This window comes from Eriocheir sinensis, chromosome 17, assembly GCF_024679095.1.
Source record: "Eriocheir sinensis breed Jianghai 21 chromosome 17, ASM2467909v1, whole genome shotgun sequence".
Classification (NCBI taxonomy): domain Eukaryota; kingdom Metazoa; phylum Arthropoda; class Malacostraca; order Decapoda; family Varunidae; genus Eriocheir; species Eriocheir sinensis.
This window is the reverse complement of record NC_066525.1, coordinates 10274185-10297445: the sequence shown is the minus strand read 5'-3', so window position 1 is coordinate 10297445 and position 23261 is coordinate 10274185. Positions and strand designations below refer to the sequence as shown.

The following is a 23261-nucleotide window of genomic DNA, read 5'->3' as shown; positions in this document are numbered from 1 at the left end:
AAATTATCTGACTGCTAATTAATGCATGATCTTCTTTTCATGATTTTTTATTATAAGCACTACTAATAATTTAGTGAATAATTACCTTGAGGACATAGGATTTTATACATATTAAAATATCAGGAAAGTATGCTCCCTTGCAGTCTGTAATCTGATGGAGTGTTAATTATGAAAGTATTTGATAGAAAGTGAAAAGAGTTATAAGTATTTTACTCCAAATTTCATTCCTTTAATTGTTTACCTTAGTTCTGCAACGTATGCCAACATCCAAGTTATTTGTATTAATTTGCAAGAAGTTGTGTAGATGTTGTGGTGTGAATGTGGTGAATGCATGGGTAGGTAGAAGGGATATGGGTGGATAATGGGTGAAGTGGGAGTAGGTAGAAGGGATATGAGTGGATAGGAGAGGATTATCATTGTTAGAATGGGATCAGTGAGTGAGCAGCAGGTGTGAGTGACCAATGTTCCTTGAAGGTGAAGTGTATATACATCTATATTTTTTGTGCTGTTTCTTAATGGTTAAATGGCATCATTGCAGTAATGCAAAAGGCATTCTATGGTTAGAAACAAACATAATGATGATGGTTTCATTGGGAAACTAGGCAATAGAATCACACAATATAACATATGACAGTGGTTACAAGACAAGGATACTGAAAGGTTTTTGGTAAGCCTTCCAGTTTTCTTGCTGACTCCTACTTTTTAGCAAGAAATGGTCCCGCATGTTCTCAAGAGTTAATTCTCTTTCATTCGCTCAACACCACAAGTATATCACACATCTACAATTTTTTTCTATGTTTAATATTGAAAATTCTTGTAGATAGGAAAGAAAAACAAGTTTCAGAGTATACATAATTACAAAAGAAGTACAGATGTGGAAAAAATTTACAACTTTTAATGACCCATGAAGGTGCTCTGTAATTTATCTTACTTTGTGTATCATTTTTTTTCAATATAGGTACATCATTTTCTATCATTACGTACAAGAAATATCCTATGTGTAAAATACCATTGTTCTTATTTCACCTTTTCCCTCTTAATGTACTGTCTTTTGTGGCTACTGATGCCTCTTTCTATTCTGTCCCATTTTACTACCTCCTCTTCTTTTCAATGCAAAACTGATGATTCTGCTTAAAGGGTAAAGGAAAAGATGGGGGCATACGCTGTATCTGTGTGCTGCATCGGCACGCATCTCTGTCACCTCAACCCTTGAGCATGGGTGGATTAGAACCCATTACCCCAGGTCACAACCGTTAAACTCCACAATAATAAAAAAATCCAATTATCATGGGGAGGTAGTGGTCAAGTGCTCAGTGTGCGGACGTGGTCATCCCGAGAACCTAGGTTGGTTTGAGTCCCACCGCAAGATGCTGACAATTTTCAATCATCGCTGAGTGGTGAAAAATGTCATATGCATTAGAGACATGGGTATGGAATGCAGCACAGCAATTGAGAATACGTGCAGTGAAAATTAGTTATGTAAGAGGTGCATGTGGTGTTTCAGGATGGGATGGAGGAAGTAATGAAAGCATGTATGGTAGGTTTGGTATGGGTGTGACAGCGAAAGGAGTGGAGTGTGGAGTGGTGGAGTGGGTGAAGCATGGTGCATTGAGATGGTTTGGACATATGATGAGAATGGGGGAGAATGAATTTGTGAAGAGAGTGTGTGAGGGAAGGGGTGTCAGGGGAAGACCACCTGTGAAGTTGATCAATAGGGTGAGCGAGTATTGGAGTGAGAGAGTTGGAAGTAGCAGAATTGAGTGGGCTGAGAGGGTCTGAAACAATGTCTGCCAACGTCTCACTTTGCCAAGCTTCTCCTCAATCCCAAAAATTCACTCACATTCCTTAACTTCACAAACACATTAGACATTTCTGCACATGTATGTACATCATAATCCACATACATGCATCTATACACACACATGTATGCTGAAATTAGCCTTACACAGGTGGATATAGATATGAGATAGGTTTTTCTATTGATATTCAGCATTGTGTACAGTGAGTAAGATGGAGAGAGAGAGAGAGAGAGAGAGAGAGAGAGAGAGAGAGAGAGAGAGAGAGAGAGATGATTAATAGATATGTAGATATAAAAATATGAATAAACACATTTGCATAAATAAGCGAGTAAATAGGTAGTTTGATTGATGAATGGTTTGATTAATTTGTGAGGTATATCCTCATTTTCCCTAATTTTTCCCAATACATCAGGGATGAAAATACAAAATTGTCTTATTTCATAGTTTTTGCTTAATTTTCTTTTATCAAAAACTGTAAGCTTGGAATTCAGGGTTTCAGGAGACCCTTCCCATGCTGGGATCTTCATTAAATGGGTGTTTTATTTGCTAAAAGTTATTAATTTTGTAATAGAGAGGAGTTATATTCTGAGTTTTGTTTATGCATAGGTTGGTGTTGCATTGCATTTTTCTAGGTTTTAATGACTATCCTGAATGGGTGATTTGAATTTCTGATATTTATTGCTTAAAAGGAAATATTTTTTTCCTAATTTATATTATATAAAAAGGAATATTTTGGTAAATTAAAAAGTTACCCACTATCAGTGAATTTGAAAGGATAAGTCTGATAGATGAAAAAGTTTTTATTAATGTAATAATAATGTGCATGATTGTCAATTATGATATATTTTCTGAAGTGTAAACTGTACTTCAATCCTTCTTTTTTTCTCTCTCATCTGGCAGCCTGTGTATATGGATGTCACCATTAAATGTTAATCAGGTATATTTCTTAATCCTAATTCTGTATTGAGACTTCCTGTAGCACCTGAGACACTACTATAGTTATATTTTTTGTTGTTGTACTTGTCATGGTAGTGAAAATATTATTAGTGTTTGCATTCTTCATAGTGAGTGCAAAGTGTTGTTGGTAGTTGTACTTTTTCATTTGTTGATTCTCCTTTCTGTAGATCTCCAGAAACCACATTGAGTTAAACTTGTAGTAGTATATAGAGTATCGGGTAAATTTACAAATACATAATATATTGCTAATACCAAATATTGATTTAGTCAGTCATTGTTTATTTATCATATGTTGTGTTGTGATTTTCTTAAATATGTGCTTCTAAACTCAGGGTCAAACTTGTCAGTAAGTAAACTCACCTGGCTTGAAGATGTTCTGCATGACACCAGATGAGCGACCACAGTTTGGGCAGTTAACACATCACCAAGTGTGAGCAAGTTTTGTGTTACATTTATCATAATAATAAAATTTCCAAACCTGGTACTTGAGTTAGGATGGATAAGGATTAAGAAAGTTATCAAGAAAAAAAAAAATTTTGGGGGAAGGAAAGATTACCCAAGGAAATGAACTGCAGTACTCATTCATCTATTTAAAATACGTATTGCGGCGCCTTACTCTGTCTTTGGTTATAATCATAACACTCATGGACCCATTTCAATGACCTGCAACCAGTGGTTTTCAAACTGAGAAGTATGTTCCTACTCATGGGGAATAAAAACAGTAAAGTCGCGTCCTCACTAGGCTTTGTGAGCCGCGCAGTTTCCCATGCAGTGTTGCTAGGAGTGGATTTTGGAGTAAGTGCGAGGACATTATCATGCGCTTCTGGCGATCTTAGCTGGAGGCATTTCAGAGTGCAGGTTAAAAGCGTGTCAGAGTCAGACCACATGTAACTGTTTGCTTTCCCTCCCTAGAAGAGTTCCAATCCACCACTCAGATCAGGTGAAAAGTGAAGCTTATCATTCCTATGTGATGGTAACATCCTCTGAGACTGCGACTGACAGACGGATTGATTAATCCCTAAAGGGCCGGAGGCGGCTATAGCCGCTTTTCCACGGAAGGGCCGGGGGCGGTTATAGCCGCTTTGCTTTTTTCGCGCTAAATTTATTTACTTTTCGGTAATTTTCGATGACCATTCGTTGGCAACACTGCCAGAGATATGTTTAGGCTACTGCTTCAGAATCTTGCCCGCTCTCACGATGGACAGGCGTACTGACACGGATTCTGACGCGTCCGATTTCCTGCCAGACCCTGCCGAGCCCAGCAGAGCAACACGAGAATGAGAAGAGTATGCTACAATGACTCCCAAACCACACATCACAAGACTGTGTTACATAGAGAAAGCTTAGAGTATTGACTATATTTAAGAATTAGAGCATGGGGGCATCCGTTTTCATTACGCACTAGTCAAGGCCACACAAGCGAAACGAACGCAGAGCGGGCAAGAGCCTCGCTAACTCCAAAAGTCTCTCCTCTTCAACTCAATATTTCTCCAAAACCACAGCACATAGAAACGTTTTCATGCAATAATTAAAAAGAAGAAGAGTTGATGATGACTATGACGACAAAGTAATTTGTTATTGCATTGTAGTTCAGCAGAATCAAGTGTGTGAATATAGGCTATTTTCGGTGTTTGGTGCTGAGGTGCCGGTCCTGTGGATGTTGTAGATGACCACCCAGGCCGGCCCTTTAGGGGTTAAAGGGGGGAGCTGTTTGCTTCCCATTCCTAGAAGAGGTCTAGTCCTCTGCTACATTCATCACTATGAACGCCCATGAACACATCAACTGGACACGTGTCAGCACACCTTTCAAGCAATATCTGTGTCTGTGGCAGATTAGAAACAAGTGGTAAAAGAATTGGAATGTGGGAAGTGCAGGTTTGAATGTAGTTGCCAAAGAATTAACAGGTAGTACAATGATGTGTTTTATAGTACTACATGATATAATGAGGAAGTTGCATACACTGAGGTGAGGGCAGTGAAAGCAATGCAGACAGAGAAATCATGAGCAAGGACAGAAGAAATGTATACACCCATATTTGGGTGACCATATAGCCATGCACCACAGTTTTCAGAGTTTGGATATTCCTGTGTTGCAGATGCACCTCTCACTATGTGAGATAACAGATGAGGCCTAGTGCAGATGTGGCTTAAAAGGAAAGCATGAAGCAATCTGCAAAATAATTGCATCTGCTCAGAAAGTATAGATTTAAATTCTCAGGAGTGTGTCGTCAGTAGGAGTGTGTGTTTTCTGTCATTTTTGTCTCCTTGCACATCATGCACACATCATGAATACCGTCACATTGGCCCCCAATGGTGAGTGGCTCAGGGATCCTCCTGTCATCTCAGAGTGCTGAGAGTTATTTCATGTTGTGTTGCACTCCATATGCTTTCTGGTTTGATGATCAATTTTCTTTATTAATGATTAAAATTGGCACTAGTATCAATTAACTGGAAATTTTATTTGTAAAATTTTCTTCCCACATACTGATAATTTCAATTTTGTTATGTGACTTTTTAAAAAAAAAATTGTAACTTTTATTATAATGTGCATGTTTACCTGGCTCTGTGCTGCATGACTAGATGTGCCTCATGTGATTGTGATAAAGCAGGACATCATTGTTCCAGACCCACCCTAACCTATCCAGCAGTATGCAGGAATTACCTGACAAGTCCTCCTGGGAAATCCAATATGTTAAAAGTTAGGAGTAAGAAAATTGACAGTTTTCATTGAAAGTATTGTAATGTATGGAAAAGAAAGTTATAATCATCATGCAGGGTGTTTTCTGATTTTCTTCAGACTTGAGATACAATAAAAAAGAATAAAAGCATCAATCTAGATTTTGCATTAAAGATATGAGAAGCAAAAGAATTTTGTTTGAACGAAATGGGATACATTGTCAAAAGTTTGGAAATTTCAAGTCATGTGTTATAAATACAAAAGTGATGGAGCTTTTTATATAATCAGCTATATAAATTTTCCTTTGTAGTCTACATTTTGGCATTATATGTCCATCATTTCCCTTCTTCATCCGAGGAGTGTGTGTGTGTGTGTGTGTGTGTGTGCAGTATGTGTGTGTGTGTGCGTGCATGCATGCATGCATGTGGTTAACTGAGGCCCTCTTGACTTCCCTCCTTTGATTTGTAAGGAACACACAAAAATTATTTTTATTATTAATGAAATTATTGAAATTTTTATTATTAATGATATTATTATGGATCTCCCTTGATTTTTTATTGATTTAGATTCCAAAAGACTTTATAGTAAACTGAAATATCGTAAGTCGAGCCATATCTCTCTATCTCTCTCATGTATATACAGTCGTCCCTCAAATAGTACGGTTTCCAATAGTACAGTTTCGGTTTTATACAGATTGTCATGGAAGATTTTTCTTAGGATTTTTAAATTTCCCGCTTGTCGCACCAAGTAGCCCTGGCATGAGTGGCAACACTGTTCTACCAAAACACCTGCTGAAAGCACCCCAATGCGTTCGATAGGTGTTCACCTTGGAGAAGAATTCAGATTTAGGAGAAGTTACGTTTTGGGATGAGTTACTTTGCCGTAGGGAGAGCATACCACGTGAATGAGAGCAGTGTTCGCTGTATCTATCATCTTGGGTCTTGGTCTTAGTTCGGGAGGTAGTTGTCCCCTTCGGTCCTAACTACAGCCTTTGAAACGGCTTATTCCCTCAGGGCAAACACCCTGAAAATCATAGTGAAAAAGAGATTCTTGCCGCAGTAACTGCCAGTGCTCCAAGAGTGCTGCAAGAGTGGAGAGAAATGCCGTCCTTTTACTAAATATCGTCGTTATTATTGTAATGGCGTCTCACTCGTAGCAAAATGGCGTACGCTGATCTTCCTGGCAACGTTTGACATGCATTACTAGCTGACTGATGAACTCCTTACAACAGAAGATGAAAAGGAAGCTGCAGTGGTTATTGTGGCAGAGAGAGGTGAAATGCAATGGAAACACTTGTATGTATTTGTTTGTGCCGCTATATTTGCTGATGACGTCATCACAGCATGAAGGCGCTCCATCTCTCAAAGCCGGGAGCCAGCGAACGTGCCGAGTTGGCAACTCGTGCTGCCGCGTCACGCGTCTGAGATCACTCGGGACGTTCCAAGAGTCCCGATTCCCTCTCTCAAACGCAGCCCAGGAGTGTTTTTAAGGGGGGCACTAATTTTATACAGATTTTTTAATAGTATGGGGATCCTAGGTCCCTAACCCCCGTACTATTTGAGGGACGACTGTATGTATGTATATATATATGTATATATATATATATATATATATATATATATATATATATATATATATATATACATATATATACATATATACACACACAGGTAACTCGATTTACGCGAGTTTGGTTTACGTGTTTTTTAAATAATGCGGAGTTCAAAATCCAAATAAATGTTTAATTTACACGTTTTTTCACTTATACGCGATATTTTATGGAGTGGCCACCATATGTCTCACGCAACCAAGAGAAGATGGCGCCACTATAAGCACTTGCCTGCGCCATGACGGGCTGGGGCCGAATACCATCCAGGCCCCTCAAGCAAGCCTACCGGCGCAATAGGGGGAGACGTAAAAAAAAAAAAAAAAATACTGGACTCACACGGCGCCGCGGCCACACAGCTGAGCTCAGTTCTTCCCGCGCACCACTTGAACAACAATACAGTACCCACGCTGCCACGCTATTCAACAATAGGGGTGGGCAGGTACCGGTACCAGTACCGGTACTAACGGTACCAGCTATACGGTATGGTACCGGTACCAGACTGCTCAGTACCGGTACATACCAATTCTAGCCAGTCGCTCATGGTGTCCCTCATTTCTTCCTCACACGAGTGAGGCTGAGACTGAGTGCCTGAGTGGATATCTCAGTGATATGGATATGCTCTCTCTCTCTCTCTCTCTCTCTCTCTCTCTCTCTCTCTCTCTCTCTCCACTAAATGAAGGGAATATTTGTTTTTTGACAGAAACCTACCTCTTGTTTGATTTACATTGTTTTTGATTTACGCGACTCCTTCAAGGACGCAATACTCGCGTAAATCGAGTTACCTGTGTATATATATATATATATATATATATATATATATATATATATATATATATATATATATATATATACACACTCGACCCTCGACTTAACGGACCCCGATTTAATGGATTTCAGATTTAACGGACCACAAAATCTCAACGGACATAGATTTTCCGGTGTGACACCGGCTTTAGAAACGTCAAAGCCCGAAACAGAAGGCCATCGGACCGTGTCATGAGGCCGTGCCACACAAATTACACCCACACACACTGCCTCATGGCCTCTAGCTCCGCCCACTTTTCGGCCACCAGACAGGACACATCATATAGTGTGTGTCTGCCTTTATGGGGAAAATTGAAAATCATCGACATCTTGTGCTTGGTCACCCATCCGGGTGGCCATGCGCACGCTTGCAGACAGCCCCGGCCGTGCGGCGGGCCCAGCCCCGAACAGCTAACAGGCAGCTGATGACGGTGATTGCGATGATGAGCATCAGCGGCGAAGCCCCCACGTCGACAGCACCCGAACGGCATCCCCATCAGGGCCCATGCATGTGTGGCTGTGTTTATTATTGGTTTGGGCTTCTCAATTTGCCAAGTCCCATCCTCCACATGTTTCCTTTCTTCCATCTCTTCTTTTTGAAAAAAAAGAGATGGAAGAAAAGAAAGAAGTCCCACGCAACATGTGGAAAACAAGAATTAGCAAATTGAGGAGCCCGGAACAACAAAAAACACAGTCACACACACACGGGCCCCAACGAAAGCACCGCCTGGGTGGCGCCGATGTGGGGGTCATGCCGCCGGGGCTGCTCGCACACATGCGCCTGGCCGCCCGGTTAAAAATAAAAATTGTTCTGAGCTAGAAGGGAGGCTGGGTAGATTTGTTCAGTGTGACACCGGCTTTAGAAACGTCAAAACCATATTTTCAAGCAATGGACCACCCTTCCCCCCTTTTAATCCGTATATATATATATATATATATATATATATATATATATATATATATATATATATATATATATATATATATATATATATATATATATATATATATATATATATAGATATATATATATATATATCTATATATATATATATATATATATATATATATATACAGTCAAACCTTGGTTTACAAGTGCCTTAGTGTATGAGTGTTTTGATTTACAAGCAAAAAAATCCCACAAAAAATGCCTTGGGTTATGAGCGGTAACTTGGTATATGAGCATCCTGTTCCATTTTTATTTTTATTTTATTTGTTGTCACCCTCCAGGTGGGGACACAGGCGGAGGCCATCAGGGTCAAGAGCGTCCATTCCTTCGAGGAGGGACCACACACCCTTGCCGGGTGATGGCTTATGAAGGGGAGGGGAGGATGCCGATAGACCAACTTACGTCAGCTTACGTCAGCCTGGCCAACCAAGTCAGTTTTTCGACGAGGAGTGGCGTGTCTTTTTGTACAAGTCGAAGATGTGAGCGTGGGTTCCCTTTGTTCGCTGCAAGACGAGAGTGCTCAATGCAGAAAACAATGGGAATAGAGTCTCAGTTAGGGCTGCCACCTTGATAAAAAAAAAAATAAGGAATGCACCATCCCATTCTGCAATACACTCAACCCTCGATTTGCCGGACCTCCATTTGCCGGATTTCGGATTTGCCGGACAAGAGTCCGTGGGGTAAAAAAAAAAAAAAAAAAAAAAAAGTCCGGGACAAGTCGATTTCAAACTACCGCGCCAGACAAAGTTCGCAAATCGGGCACTAGATGGCAGCTGGCGGACATACACGTCTAGTACTGGACTGTACACAAGTCTGCGCACACACGAGTGTTGTGCTTACGTGCTTGTCGTGGATACACCTCTTCTTCACAACGATGCCACCCAAAAACCCACCAAAGAAAGTAACCAAGCGTACAGCTAAACCTGTGCACCTTTCTGTACCTGTATATAGTATATGTATGTTGTATATGTGCATGTTGTAGAAGGTAATATATTATATTACAGGACAGTATAGGACAGCTATGCGAGGTGTAGTCCGGGGGTGGGTTGTGTTTCCCGGACATATATAGGGTAAAGTCCGGCAAGGGGGTAGACCCCCGGACATTTTCCATTGCCGGACATTTGCCATTCCCGGACAAGCCTTCCCCCCTTTTAGTCCGGCAAATCGAGGGTTGAGTGTACAGAACAAATCCATATTTTAAGGAACAGATATCAACCCTAAAATTTCTCTGGCCTGCCATGACTGACAGCTGCTGCTCACTGCTGGTGAAGGCAAGAGGATGGGGGGAGAGACGTTACGACGCGTGTTTTACATGTATTTCAGGACGAGCCTTGACAAGCATAATTTTATGGACTGGTTTTGTGGTTCTCCGAAAATTTGCTCACTACAGTTTTAAAATACTGAATTTTATCTGCTTAACCATTCAGACAGGCAAATACGGAACAAATGGCACTCTGTACTTTAAGGAAAGGGTGGCAAGTTTGCAACCCTAAAGCGTCATCTGGCGATATATGTCCTTTTTGAACGATCCCCCATTCTTGAGACTGTTTTTCACCTCCCTCCTGTAATCCGCCAGTGCGCTCTCTCTTGTCCATATAATTGGATGAACTAACATTATTTCTCATTTTGTCACTAATATAGGACAACACACGTTAATTTAGTCACAGTTACGGGATCTACAGTTCGTTAGGAGTATTTCAGTAGCTACTAGCGTCACTGCATGCGACCGAGTTACTTAAAACGTCCTTTTTCTCTACAAATTATTGACAAATGGCATCGTTTCACTTTCTTGTTTCTAACGATGACGATGTTTTCATACCGGGAACTTCTTACTTATCATAGCGATGCTTTAAAATAGTCTGTGGTGCAACAATAACACAACAGTAAACTCGTGAACTCTATATCCACCCCCACCTGGCAGAGTTACCCATAGGAAATATTTCTGTGATTTGCTTTGCACTTTTTAACCCTTAGATTACAGCGATCATATATATAAGTACGCTACCATACGCCCCAGCCGTACTGGGATCATATATACAATCATCACATTCTACGATCCCTACGTTTCAACTATACCTCCAGTTCTTGACTCAGAAGAATGGTGGAGGCATCTGGCATCCGTACACACTCTCATTTGTGTCCAGCGCTCGGCCTACCGAAGGCCACAGATCATTTACCACTTTTGATCGGAATACATCTGGCATGTCTTGTGACGCGTCAAGCAGTTCTTCTGCTCCGGGCGGAAGTAGAGCATGGGCGAATAAAAGTGACAGTGACTGATGACTGCTATGGTAGTGACATTGACAGAGGAGGGAGGACCAAGTAGAGAGAGAGAGAGAGAGAGAGAGAGAGAGAGAGAGAGAGAGTGAGAGAGAGCGAGTGGAGTGCTTCCAAGCGACGCGTCACAGCCACGAGAAAATGCGCAATATTTTCGGCTGTCATAACTTTTTTATTATTATTAGGAGAGAAGTTTTATTCATCATCATCATCGACGCCTGCTTCTAGGAGCTCCCTCCAGGGGATGGCCATGGCAGAAGAACTTCCAACTTTCTCTATCCAGACATTCCATCCTTGTCTGCTCAAAGTTTCTCAAGATCTGTCCCCCTTCTCCCTAATGTACTCCTGCACCCTATCCCTCCATTTCACTGGAGGTCATCCTCTAGCATTCCCTCCCTCTATCTCACTCACATACACCTTACTGGTCATCTTACTCTACTCCATTCGCTCCATGTGGCCAAACCACTTTAAAGTCTGTTATTACACCACCATTTATACTAGATGAATATACAATTATTGCAAAGAAGAAAAATACCATTTCCACCTCTTTTAAATGTCTAAATTTTCCCCGTGCACAGCATCCAGAGAAATATCTCGCCACCTGTACTCTGAGGGTTAAGTATTTAATGATTACACCATTCTGTAGTACGTCAGTTTCAGCATCCAAGAGTATCTCCAGCAAGAAGGGGATCAAGTTGAAGAGCTGAAATTTTAAATTTTAACACACCAGGGCAGTGGTTCTTACCTTTTTACTACCACGCCCCCTCTAGGAATGGGTCCTTCACTCCACACCCCCTTTAGAAATGAATCCTTCACTCCATGCCCCTCTTGCATATTTATATAGATAAAATTTCCTCCCAGATTTAATAAACAATGGTAGGCCTAAGTAAACTATAGAAAATTAAAATTAGTATGGTACTTGTTTAGTAAGTACGTACATGTACTTGAGCATTTTTTCACAAACTTAATATTATTAGCCAATACTCTTGTTAAGGAAAGAAATATAATTAGAGGAAATTCCACTTTTCCCCCAGAGTTTATGTCCCACCTGGAAGTAGATGGTATTGACTATATACGCAGCGTCACACACTGTCATGCGGAGAACTGTCAAAGACGCTTTACCTAGTGAACTTGGTTCTTTCTTGGGGATTCCCTAATACAAATTATTGTTTGGAGCCAAATGTCCAAGCACGGTACATTCTGGTTGAGAAAAAATATGTATCGCCCCTTTCTCATAAGTAATAAGGTAAGGTTTGCATCTCTTTGTGGTATGTGTGACCACTGAGTGCCAAATGTACCTTATCTACCTCGTGAAAGGCAAAAGGCAACATTAAAGGTTTTGTCTCCTAAATGTATTTTGCCTTCTAGCATCTCTACTATAATTTGAATTGATGATAGACAGGTATTATTTCTGAAGGTGAGGTTATTTCAACTTCTGGTCTTGAAATAAATACTTTACACGCACGGTGCTGTGGTAAGCAAAACTGAAACTAAAAAATTGGTAAACAAAGAGTAAACTGTCCCTATTGTAAAATGATAGCCAATACAGTCTATTGCAAATGGCTCCTTGGGGGCACATTCCCCAGATTAAAGAAACACTATCTGGGGGTGGGAAATTTGCAGAACTCAGAATATTGAATAACTCGGCAAGGCTAGAGCCCCTATCATGCTGAGTTATAGAGGTTTTATTGTATTAGTAGTAGTATTGTTATTATCCTCTTTATTGTTACAATTGTATTGTTATTATTATTATTATTATCATTATTATTATTATTATTATTATTATCATTATTACTAGTAGTAGTAGTACGTAGTAGGATTATGATCATTACTGTGTTGTTATTATTATTATTATTATTATTATTATTGTTACTTTTGTTTTTGTTGTTTAATTATTATTACAACTAATTATTCCTATAATATTATAGTACATGTAACTTACTGTTCTCATTATTTTTATCAATATCATTATAATCATTCTCATGGAGGCCATTATGAGTATATTAGTAACGTTGATGAGGATATGTTCAGTAGTAAAGATGAAATAAGTAAGTGGCAAGAATATTTTGTAAACTTGAATGTAAGCCACAAATGAAAGGCAAAACAGCAGCTGAGAGGTCAGCACTCGGATGTGGTGAGTGGAGTCTCTAGATTGAACAGTGCCTCTGGTCTCTGGTCAGATGATGAACATCTCCAGATTTTAATAGGTGTATTTGATATTTTGATTTAACAAATTAAATGAAAATTAGTAATAGATCATTGGGAGTAATTCAGGGTCTTTGTATTGATAACTTGAGATCTAAGCACTTGTGTGGATCATGGAGATCCTTCAGGCCTCAGTAAGCTGTGTTGGCACTCTTTGGTTTACCAAGGTCTTGGCTTTTTTGCCTTGGAAGCAGTGGTTAGCACACTCGGCTCACAACTGAGAGAGCCCGGGTTCGATTCCCGGGCGGAATGAAAAAATTTGGGCGGCTTTTCCAATACCCTACGCCTCTGTCCACCCAGCAGTGAATGGGTACCAGGTATTAATCGGGACTAGTGTCCCGTCTCCTGGGATCTGTTCCCTTCTCCTATAATTCCTTCCCCTTTTGTCTCTCTCCGGCATATGACCACAGATGTTGCAGCGACTAAACGAAACTTTCCAACTTTGCCTTGGATACTTGGAAATCTTGAATTTTTTTTATCAGTATGTGCTTTACTTTGGGATCAATAAACAGGCCTCCTTGATATGGCTCTTTGGGGTGCAGGGACAGGAATTCTACCTGTAATCTCTCAATTTGAAAACTTTCAAAGCTGGCAACCCTTGGTGAGTGTGGATTCCCATGTTCAAGTTCCACGGTTGGCTGACAGTATTTCAGCCGTCACTGAATGGTCAAAGCTCTACATACTGCTGTCCATCATTTCATCAGTCTTGCCTGCAGTGACTTCTGGCAAGTGAAGTACTAAGGGTCACCATGGGTTGAGCTGGGAGATAATTTCATCATCAATATAAAAATCCACTTGCACCACTGGAGCTGGAGCCAAAGAATTGTAATAGCCATTTATTAAAAATTCTTTCTTTAACAAAAAATGAAGTAGGGGAATGTACATAGGAGGATCAGCATAGACATAGTATGGAAGAGAAAGAATGACATGGTTCATGACAAACAATAGGGGTTCAACGTGGGGAAAGGGATGCACAGATCAGAGTTTTGCTTTTGTTAGGTAAGTGTCTAGCAAAAAGAGTAACAATCATTTCTGGCATTAATGGATCTAGAAATAGAAGAGTTAATTGGGATGGTTTATGGGAGGTAAAATTGGAAGGTAGTCCATTTGGAAATGTGAACTATGAAACATTTATTTATTGCTAGCATGAAATTGAGAATTCAGTTGTGATCATCAATAACTAATGCCAGTGAATTATTTAAATGATAAAATACAAGTTATGGTATCACTGATGATTGATATGAGATTATCATTTACTTACATAATTTACATCATATAAATGATGATGGTAGGAAAGATGTCACCATCCAAGAAATCAATATTATAATGGGTAACTTCAATCTGACACCCACATCAAAAGAAGCAACAACAACAAAAATTGAAGAGCTACAAAATAGCTCCCAGTCTGAGAAATTTCCAAGAAATAGGACCAGAAAAAAAATTGTCTTTAATGTAATTAAGAAGGAAAAGAAGAGACACATTCATGTAAGAAGAGTTTGACTAAAAATACTGTAACTGATCATGGCATTTAGAGGGAGCTAACATCCAGAGAACACCTAAGAAACTTTATTAACCTGGCAGCATCGGCGGACTTACTTTTGGGCTCCCGCGAGTCGCTGCGGACCCCGTTTGGGGCTCGGCTCAAAACGCCTAATTCGAGCTAATTGTTGGTGGTGGCAGCATAGAGCAACCCACCATGCATGCCCAGGGTCATTGTAGTGGGTGATTGACTTTGAGGTGGGCTTATTTGTCATAGGTGGTGCTGTAAGGTCATGGCAGACTGAATTAGCTGTCCATACAGTAATCACTTGTCAAATTCTCTTAAGTAGACAACAAGCAACTCTCGGCTAGATGCCACATGTCACGTGACTGTTTATTTTGTAACAAACACCACCCAAAAAGAATGGAGTTTGACTATAAGTAAATATTTTTAACGGCTTTATGGTTATGAGAGGAGTACTCTGATATACGTTCCATGCTCTTTTCTTAGTCTCAAAATGCAGTGTAATGTTGCCATTTCTCGGCCACTTCTCGGCTTTCTCATAGCCGAAGCCCACGGGTTAAGAGTGATAAATTGTATCAAATTCATCTTTTTAAGTAGAGCAAATCATTAATTGAATGCTCTACCATACAAAATTTTGCTTCCCGAAAGTTCATGTAGTATATGAAAATGAATACCATATAATAAAATAAACCAATAAATGGAGCCTAAGCTTGGATTAGTCTTGTAATGAAAAGGGAAGGATGGGCAGATTGCATATATCTGAATTTTAAAAAGACTTTGTTAAAGTTCTACATAAAAGGTTATCATGGAAACTGGAAGATACTGGAGGTTTGAGAGGGATAAAATCTGTAAAGGAGTAATCAAGAAACAATGGATGGAGTGTTCAGAAAGAGCAAAAATGTTAATGAAGAAACAATTTGTTTTTTGAAGGTGATGATCGTTTATCACTAATTTGATGTTTCACTGTGGCGACAAAAGAAAGAGACCGATAGTACAGATCACATATTTTGACCTAAGAAAGGCTTTTAATAAAGTTTCACATCAAAGATTATTATGGAAACTGGAAGACACTGGAAGTTTGAAAGGAAAAAAATTGGATGTAAGACTATTTGGAAGGAAAAGAAATGGGAAATGAGATGAAAGATCAAAGTTGAAGAAAGGGAGTAGTGGAGTACCACAGGGTTCGGCATGAGCCACAGTTAGCATGTTTCTAATTTAAAACAATGACATGCCATAAAGGGTGAACAGTTACATGAACCTGTTTGCAGATGATGCAAAATTATTAAGGAAAATAAGAACCCATAAGGATTATGAGGAGTTGCAGAAAGACATTACGAAGATATATGAATGGAGTAGAACATGGGATTTGGAATTTCATGCAAAAAAATGCCATGTTCTAGAATTGGGGAAAATGATATATCAGTAAGAGTAATAGAGGAAAAAGACCTGGGAGTAGTGATTCAGGATTGTATCTCAGGACAAGTGCTAAAAGAGTGTAGAAATGAATTATCGGAGCCACTTTATGACATAATAACATACTTTATAAATCCAGGAAAAGTGCCCTTTGAATGGAAAAGAGCGAACATTGTACCAATTTATAAAAGTGGAGATAAAACTGAACTGCTAAATTATAGACCAGTTTCTTTGACAAGTGTAATGTGCAAGATTTGTGAAAGTATATTAAAACACAATGGGTCGAACATTTAGAAAAAGAAAACATGATAAATGAAGGACAATTTGGATTTAGAAAAAGGAAATCATGTGTCACTAACTTACTCTGTTTCTACTCAAGAGCAATAGACGTGGTGTGAGAGAAGGGTGGGCTGATTGTGTATATCTCGATTTGAAAAAAGCTTTTGTCAAGGTTTCGCACAAAAGGTTAATGTGGAAACTACAGCAGTGGGGAGGAATGGGCGGAAAGGTTATCGAGTGGATGAAGGATTACTTAACGGGAAGAGAAATGAGAACAGTGATTAGAGAGGAGAAATCAAATTGGAGGAGAGTAGAGAATGGAGTTTCCCAAGGCTCAGTTCTGGCACCATTAATGTTCATAAATATATATAAATGATATGCCAAAGGGTATAGAAAGTTATATGAGCCTTTTTGCAGATGATGCAAAGTTAATAAGAAAAGTAAGGACGGAGGAAGATTGAGAGGAGCAGCAAAAAGACCTGGACAGAGTATATAGATGGAGCCAGTTATGGGAGATGGGATTTAATGTAAACAAGTGCCATGTTATGGAAATGGGGAAAAGTACAAAAAGACCAAGGAAAACATACAGGATGGGAGAAGAAAACTTAAAGGTGGTACATGAAGAAAAAGATTTGGGAGTAACAGTGGAAGACACACTATCCCCAGAAAAGCACATAAACAAGCTGTTTGGAGAAACCTACAAGATGCAAAATATAAGGATATCGTTTCATTTTATGGACAAAGAAATTATGAAAATAATAACAACAATGATAAGACCAAAGCTTGAATATGTTGCAGTTGTTTGGTCACCTCACAAAAAGAAGGATATCAGAAAGCTGGAAAGGATACAGAGAATTGCAACTAAAATGGTCCCAGAACTCTCGAATATGACGTATGAAGACAGATTGAAGGAGATGGACTTGACAACACTAGAACAAAGAAGGGAGAGAGGAGATCTGATCATGCTGTATAAGTTGGTAAATAAGTTTGATGAGGTGGATAGAGATGATCTCTTCTTAACTGTGAGAATGCAGGGGCTGAAAGGACATGGGAAGAAACTTAATAAAGGAACCTGTTTGAGTGACTTAAAAAAAGTATAGTTTTCCACATAGAAGTGTTAACACATGGAACAGCTTGCGGGAAGAGGTGGTGGAGGCTAACAGTGTCTCTGACTCTCTGGCTGTTTGTAATGCAAGATAACAAACAGCCAGAGAGTCATGTTAATTGAATATTCAGTGGATGAGAAATATAGGAATAACATTCCACTACAAGATGGCGCCACTATAAACACTCGCCTGCGCCAGAACGGGCTGGGCCGACCATCAGGCCCCACCTGGAAGAAGCCTTGGGGCGACCATCAGGCACCACCGGGAAGATGCCTACCGGCGCAATAGGCAACAACGTAAAAAAAAAAAATAAATAAATAAAAAAAACATGGATAAGGATATGATGAAAAAATGAATTACCACTATGATCAGACCAAAGTTGGAATATGCGGAGGCAGTGTGGTCTCCCCATAAGAAGAAACACATAAAGAAACTAGAAAGAATACAAAGGATGGCAACAAAAATGATTCCAGAGCTGGAGGGATTGACATACAAGGAAAGACTAAAAGAAATGAACTTACCAACACTAGAACAAAGAAGAGAAAGGGGAGACCTAATACAAATCTACAAATTATTGAGCATAATGGCAGAAGTAGATAACGAGGAATTACTACTAAAAGAAGAAATTACCACCAGGAACACAAGAGGACATAGTAAAAAACTGAGGAAGGGAAGATGCTTAAGAGACATAAAGAAATATAGCTTCCCGCAAAGAAATATAGAGGTTTGGAACAGACTAAGTGAGGATGTAGTATCGGCGAGGAGTGTGCAAAGCTTTAAGGAAAAGTTGGATAAATGTAGATACGGAGACGGGATCACACGAGCGTAAAGCCCAGGCCCTATAAAACTACAACTAGGTAAATACACACGCACACACATCACTCCAGTAGCTTAGTGGATTAAGGCCCTGGCAGGCTGATTACTGTCCCCATTGAGGAAGGGAGATGGTGGGTGTGGTGTGAGAAGGCACTAGCAGTACCCTGAGATCAACCTTAATGAGTCTTGCTCTAATTGAGAGGGTACTTGCTGGTGATGAGGAGTCCAGCACATGATCAGGCCGTTGTGAATTACACACACACACAGAAAATGTATCTTCATAAAGCTTTAAGTTTGTCCTGTATCATTGTTCTATATGAATGCATAATAAATATTATTGTGGATTAGCTCTACAGAATTTTTTTCCAAGCAATTTTTTTTACCAACAGGAAATCATTTCACTCCAAAGTTGCATGGTGACAGTATTGTTAAGATTGTAAATTTCTATGATTTTCATGTGTAGCAATAGACAAAAGTATAAATATGTTTTAACAATTCATATAATACTGTACTTTCTCTTTCTCTCTCTTTCTCCTATGCAGCCAGTGGGCCTTTGTGTGGAGATGCCCACAGGAGCAGGTACAGTGCAATGTTGCTCACCTCAGGCACCATGTCGTAACTTTGTGCATGACCCTGATGCTCAGTGTTTCAAGCTGGCAGGCTGGTGCCTGTGTCAGTCCTACCCATCCTGCCCACGACCTGTAGTAACACCCATCTGTGCCAACAGTAGTACATTGACCCCTACCCCAGTCCAGGTTCTTCCTGTGACTCTAGCCCCTGCATGTCTCAACTCAGTAAGGGTTGACATGTCCTTTACTCAAGATAATATAAGTGTTCCCAGACAGTGTTTAGTGTCTCAGTGTGCGTGTAGTGCTGGTGTTAGTGAGGAAAAAATAACCCATCTGTGTCAGTGTCATTATGAAACCACAGAAACTCAAACAATACCTGAAGCTGGAGTCAAGTCTGGGGACTTGCTAAGGAATCTGTTGCTAATAGGAGCTAGCAGTGATGAAGGACCCAGTGAAGAAAACAGTGACCAACTCTTGAAAAGAGTCAACTCTGCACCTAACACTAACATTGTTCCCCTCAAACCTCTCCACCACATTCCTCTGGCATCTTCACACTCCCTTGATACAGGTCGCTGCATTCACCAAACATATCCACCTAATGCTAAGTTGAGACTCAGAGCTTCCTCTTCTAGATTTTTATCACATCATAGCTCTTCGACTGAAGAATGGTTTGAGGAAGTGCTTATATCTCAGGGTACAAATAAATGTGATGACAATTCTTGTAGTAAAAGTGTGCTTCCTGCCTCATCACAGCCCAAAGAGTCTACTAATAAGGCAGACTCAACTCCATTCATCTCACAGAATTTTATCATAATGGATGGGAAATTGCCAGTGTCAGGGGAGAATCAAGATGGCACTGTGTGGGACCCCATCAGTCAGGCAACAAAGGAATCTGGTGGTGACAGCCTAGGTGCTGAGAGCATGAGTGAGTGTAGTGCACAGAGGGAAGAATGTCAAAGCACAAAAAAATTTTGTATGGATCATGAGCACTCAAGCACTGAACATCATTCCCTGAACAACCTGCTCCTAGCAGACAGCTGCGATCAACTCTCTGCTAAGAACCTTACACATTCTGAGTCCAGTCTGAGTGTTCACTACAGTGAAGATAGTGTTTCTACTGCTGGGAGACTCCTCAAGGATGGGGAAACTGTGTCAGAGGCACCCACCTTTGACATAGCAGATGTTGACCCTAGTGATGTATGCTCTTCCAAGCCACATAAAATTACCCCAAAACCTTGCAGCAAGTCCAGTGCTGACATGTCTGAGAACCCTCCTGGCCAGTGCTGTTGTGTTCTGTCCTAACCTTGGCTGCATTTACCTTCCTGTAGTGCCCAGTAAGTTTGACATTTTAATTTGTTTCCTCTGTTTTTTTCCATTAAAGTTAATTGTTAAGTGATATATAACACGACCAACTAGTTACACACTTAACATTAATGAAGTTTAATTTCAGTTGTTGCTTAATCATGTTGAGTATGCTTATTAGACAAGAGTTACCAACAGAATTAGTGTAAGGAACCTTTTAAAAATTAAAGTAATAATCTGATGCATTAGAAATATATGTAATATAAATATAGTCTTTTTATAATAAGACACTACATTACCTCTGTGATTTAACAGAACATGAGAACATCTCTCACAAAACTGGACAGGCTTAGTGGTGCACAAAGATTTGTCAAGTCCTCTTACAGCACCGTTCTGAACAAGACTCAGTTGCCTGCTTTTCTTAAATATTGTTTTAAATCTCTGCTGAGTTTCACATACAGCTTTTGTTGTTGTGTAGCATCTGTTTCCACATCTGCAAAATGTTATGTTTAAAAAAAGTAAGTGGAAAACTGCTGAACACCTTATGAACAACTATAATATGATTTTTAAATATCCATACATAATGCATTTCACTTGAAAAATCCCCCAACCAACTTAGAGCTGTTGCTATGCCATTACTGAATTAAATGCATTTTTTTTTCTTTTGATTTGACTATTAATGTTGCACATTGATATTGAGATTTTAATCATTGTTATTAACTTCCATTTAAAAAATGGAACATTTAAAAAAAAAAAAGGAATATCAACTCAGGAGTAGCACTGTAGTAACACTGTCTTTTTCTATTACTTGTAGTTTGACTTAATGAAAGAAAAGAAAAAAAAGTGATGAATCAAGTTTTGCAGCATCCTTTTTAGAGTTATTTAGCAACACCCAAATGTTTCACAATCAGACTATTGTGGAAGCTTATTGGTGTTTTTGCACAAAGATTGGAGTTCATGGGAAGGTCAGGTCAAATCGATTACTTAGGGCTGGTAACCCTGATGAGAGGATTAAGAGCCCAATATTATTCCTGGCTTTTGTTCTGTATAGTTGGAGGAAACCCTTTGTGTCCCCATTTGTCTGCCTCATTATCTTGATCTCACAATTTATTTTTGCATTCCTAGTATAATTTTTTACTTAAGGTGCTAACTGAATATATCACCCTCTGAGGTCAGTTTCTCCTCTCTTCATGCTTTTATATATTCTTTGTTTTAACCCAATTTTGTGTTTGAGTTAGGTATCCATCTAAGGGCTGGATTTTCAGATCTCACTAGCCTATAAGTGGTAAACTGATTCTCAGCCCCCAAAAGCCCCCTAATGAAGCCGGTATACAAAACTTCGACAGACGCCAAGTCATAAGGAGCTAAGTCCTCTGACCACTGACATGACTGGTGATTTGACACTCCCATCACAGATTCTCCCTACACACCATTAACCCCTTCACTCCGGGGTCTCGCTTACAGGCTCGGTACACTATATGGGGTGCCAGTGCTCAGGAAATTCATATGTTGAACTAATGAAACATTGATATTTTTGTATAAAAGATCGTTCATGAATATTAATTGATAATAGTTTTGTATATCGTTAGCTATAACACATGCATCCACATTTACCTCTACATTGCCCACGACTCCACAGTGGGCCCAGAATATCTTTACTGAACCCTGACACAGTGGAGTCAGTTGTGTCAGGGTTCAGTAAAGGCATTCTGGGTTCATTTGGGAGTGGGCAGTGTGGTGATGTTATTGGGTACTACAGTTAGGAGACTACAAGGCTCTCTATATTATTACACATGCCTTGGTGGTGCCCTGTGGGCACCACAAGAGAGAGAGAGAGAGAGAGAGAGAGAGAGAGAGAGAGAGAGAAGGGGGGAGAAGTGTAAACAAATCACCTGGTTGGAAAGCCATGCCAAGCATGTTGAGGAAGGAGTGGGAGGTGGGCGCGGGGTGAGGTATAAGCGAATTAGCTCACTGGGTAGATGAGCATATTGAGGGAGGGATGGGGGGTGGGTATGGTGTGAGGCATAAGCTGGTTGAGGAGCCAAGAATGTTGAGGAAGGGGTGCTGTAGGGTAGGCAAGGATTCTAGAGTGTACTCTAGACTCCATAAGGGTACGAGTGCAGCACTGCTGGTGGAAAATGAAAGTAAACAGCAGTGCAGCATGGGTACGCTGGTCTTACACCAATTTTACACTGGTTGGATTTTCACAATTTTTTATCGATTTGCTCAGATTTTTATATTTGGACGGCCAGAATTTTGCAGGATATGTGAGGTTTCCAGATACCTGGGGGCTGGATAGTCGGGGTTTTATTATATTATTCAAATGTCCCGCCACGTAAAGGCAGTGTTCCTGTGCCTCCTACCACCTCTGTCCTCATGTGCTTGCCTCACCCTGGTCAGCCCTCCGTTCAATTTACCTGTTAGCTTTGCAACATTGTGCAATATTACATTATGTGCAGGAATATTGTGCGGGAGCTATTGTGGGACAGCAATTTGGTTGCACTCAGCTGACTGACTGTCCGGTTTGGCTTACCCTCCCCACCTGCAGGGAGTTGTGCGTGCTAACAAGTGAACCAAACACAGCTGAGACTTCTAAAGAGTGGAGATAACTTGATAGATTTATTCCACCCTTGCTTGGCTCACTTGCTAGCCAACTGGCATCTGCTAGATCTAGCAACTGTACTGTAAGTAGTACTTGCAGCTTGAGTTCCAAAGGCAACTGAGGGGGAAGCTCAGGTGGGTTGGCACAGTCCACTCACCCTTCCCCCCTCCTACCTTACCCCAGCCCAACTGGGGTAAGGCCAGCACATGAGGACAGTGGCAAGGTAGGGAGGTAGGAGGCACAGGAACGTTGTGAAAACAAACAGCTGCTCTACCCATGGCAAGCTATTTGAAATGTCAGCTCATGGCTTAACCGAGTATTACTAATATCATTGACCTGATCATAAGTGTTTGCAGTCATAAGTCACATATGTTGTAACTAACTCAAGGACCA

At 40.1% G+C, this 23261-nt stretch overlaps 1 protein-coding gene across 3 annotated transcripts in view; it reads left to right on the top strand.

Moving 5' to 3' along the window:
- LOC126999932 (inositol polyphosphate-5-phosphatase A-like) overlaps positions 1-23261 on the top strand; it is a 58563-nt gene that overhangs the window by 32283 nt on the left and 3019 nt on the right. For 2 of the 3 annotated variants that reach the window (XM_050863098.1, XM_050863099.1), the window contains one exon: positions 18938-20298. In XM_050863098.1, coding sequence (XP_050719055.1) covers positions 18938-20266 — 1329 coding nt within the window. In that variant the 3' untranslated portion in view covers positions 20267-20298. The remainder of the gene's footprint in view (positions 1-18937; positions 20299-23261) is intronic. The other variant, XM_050863100.1, reaches the window with a different exon arrangement.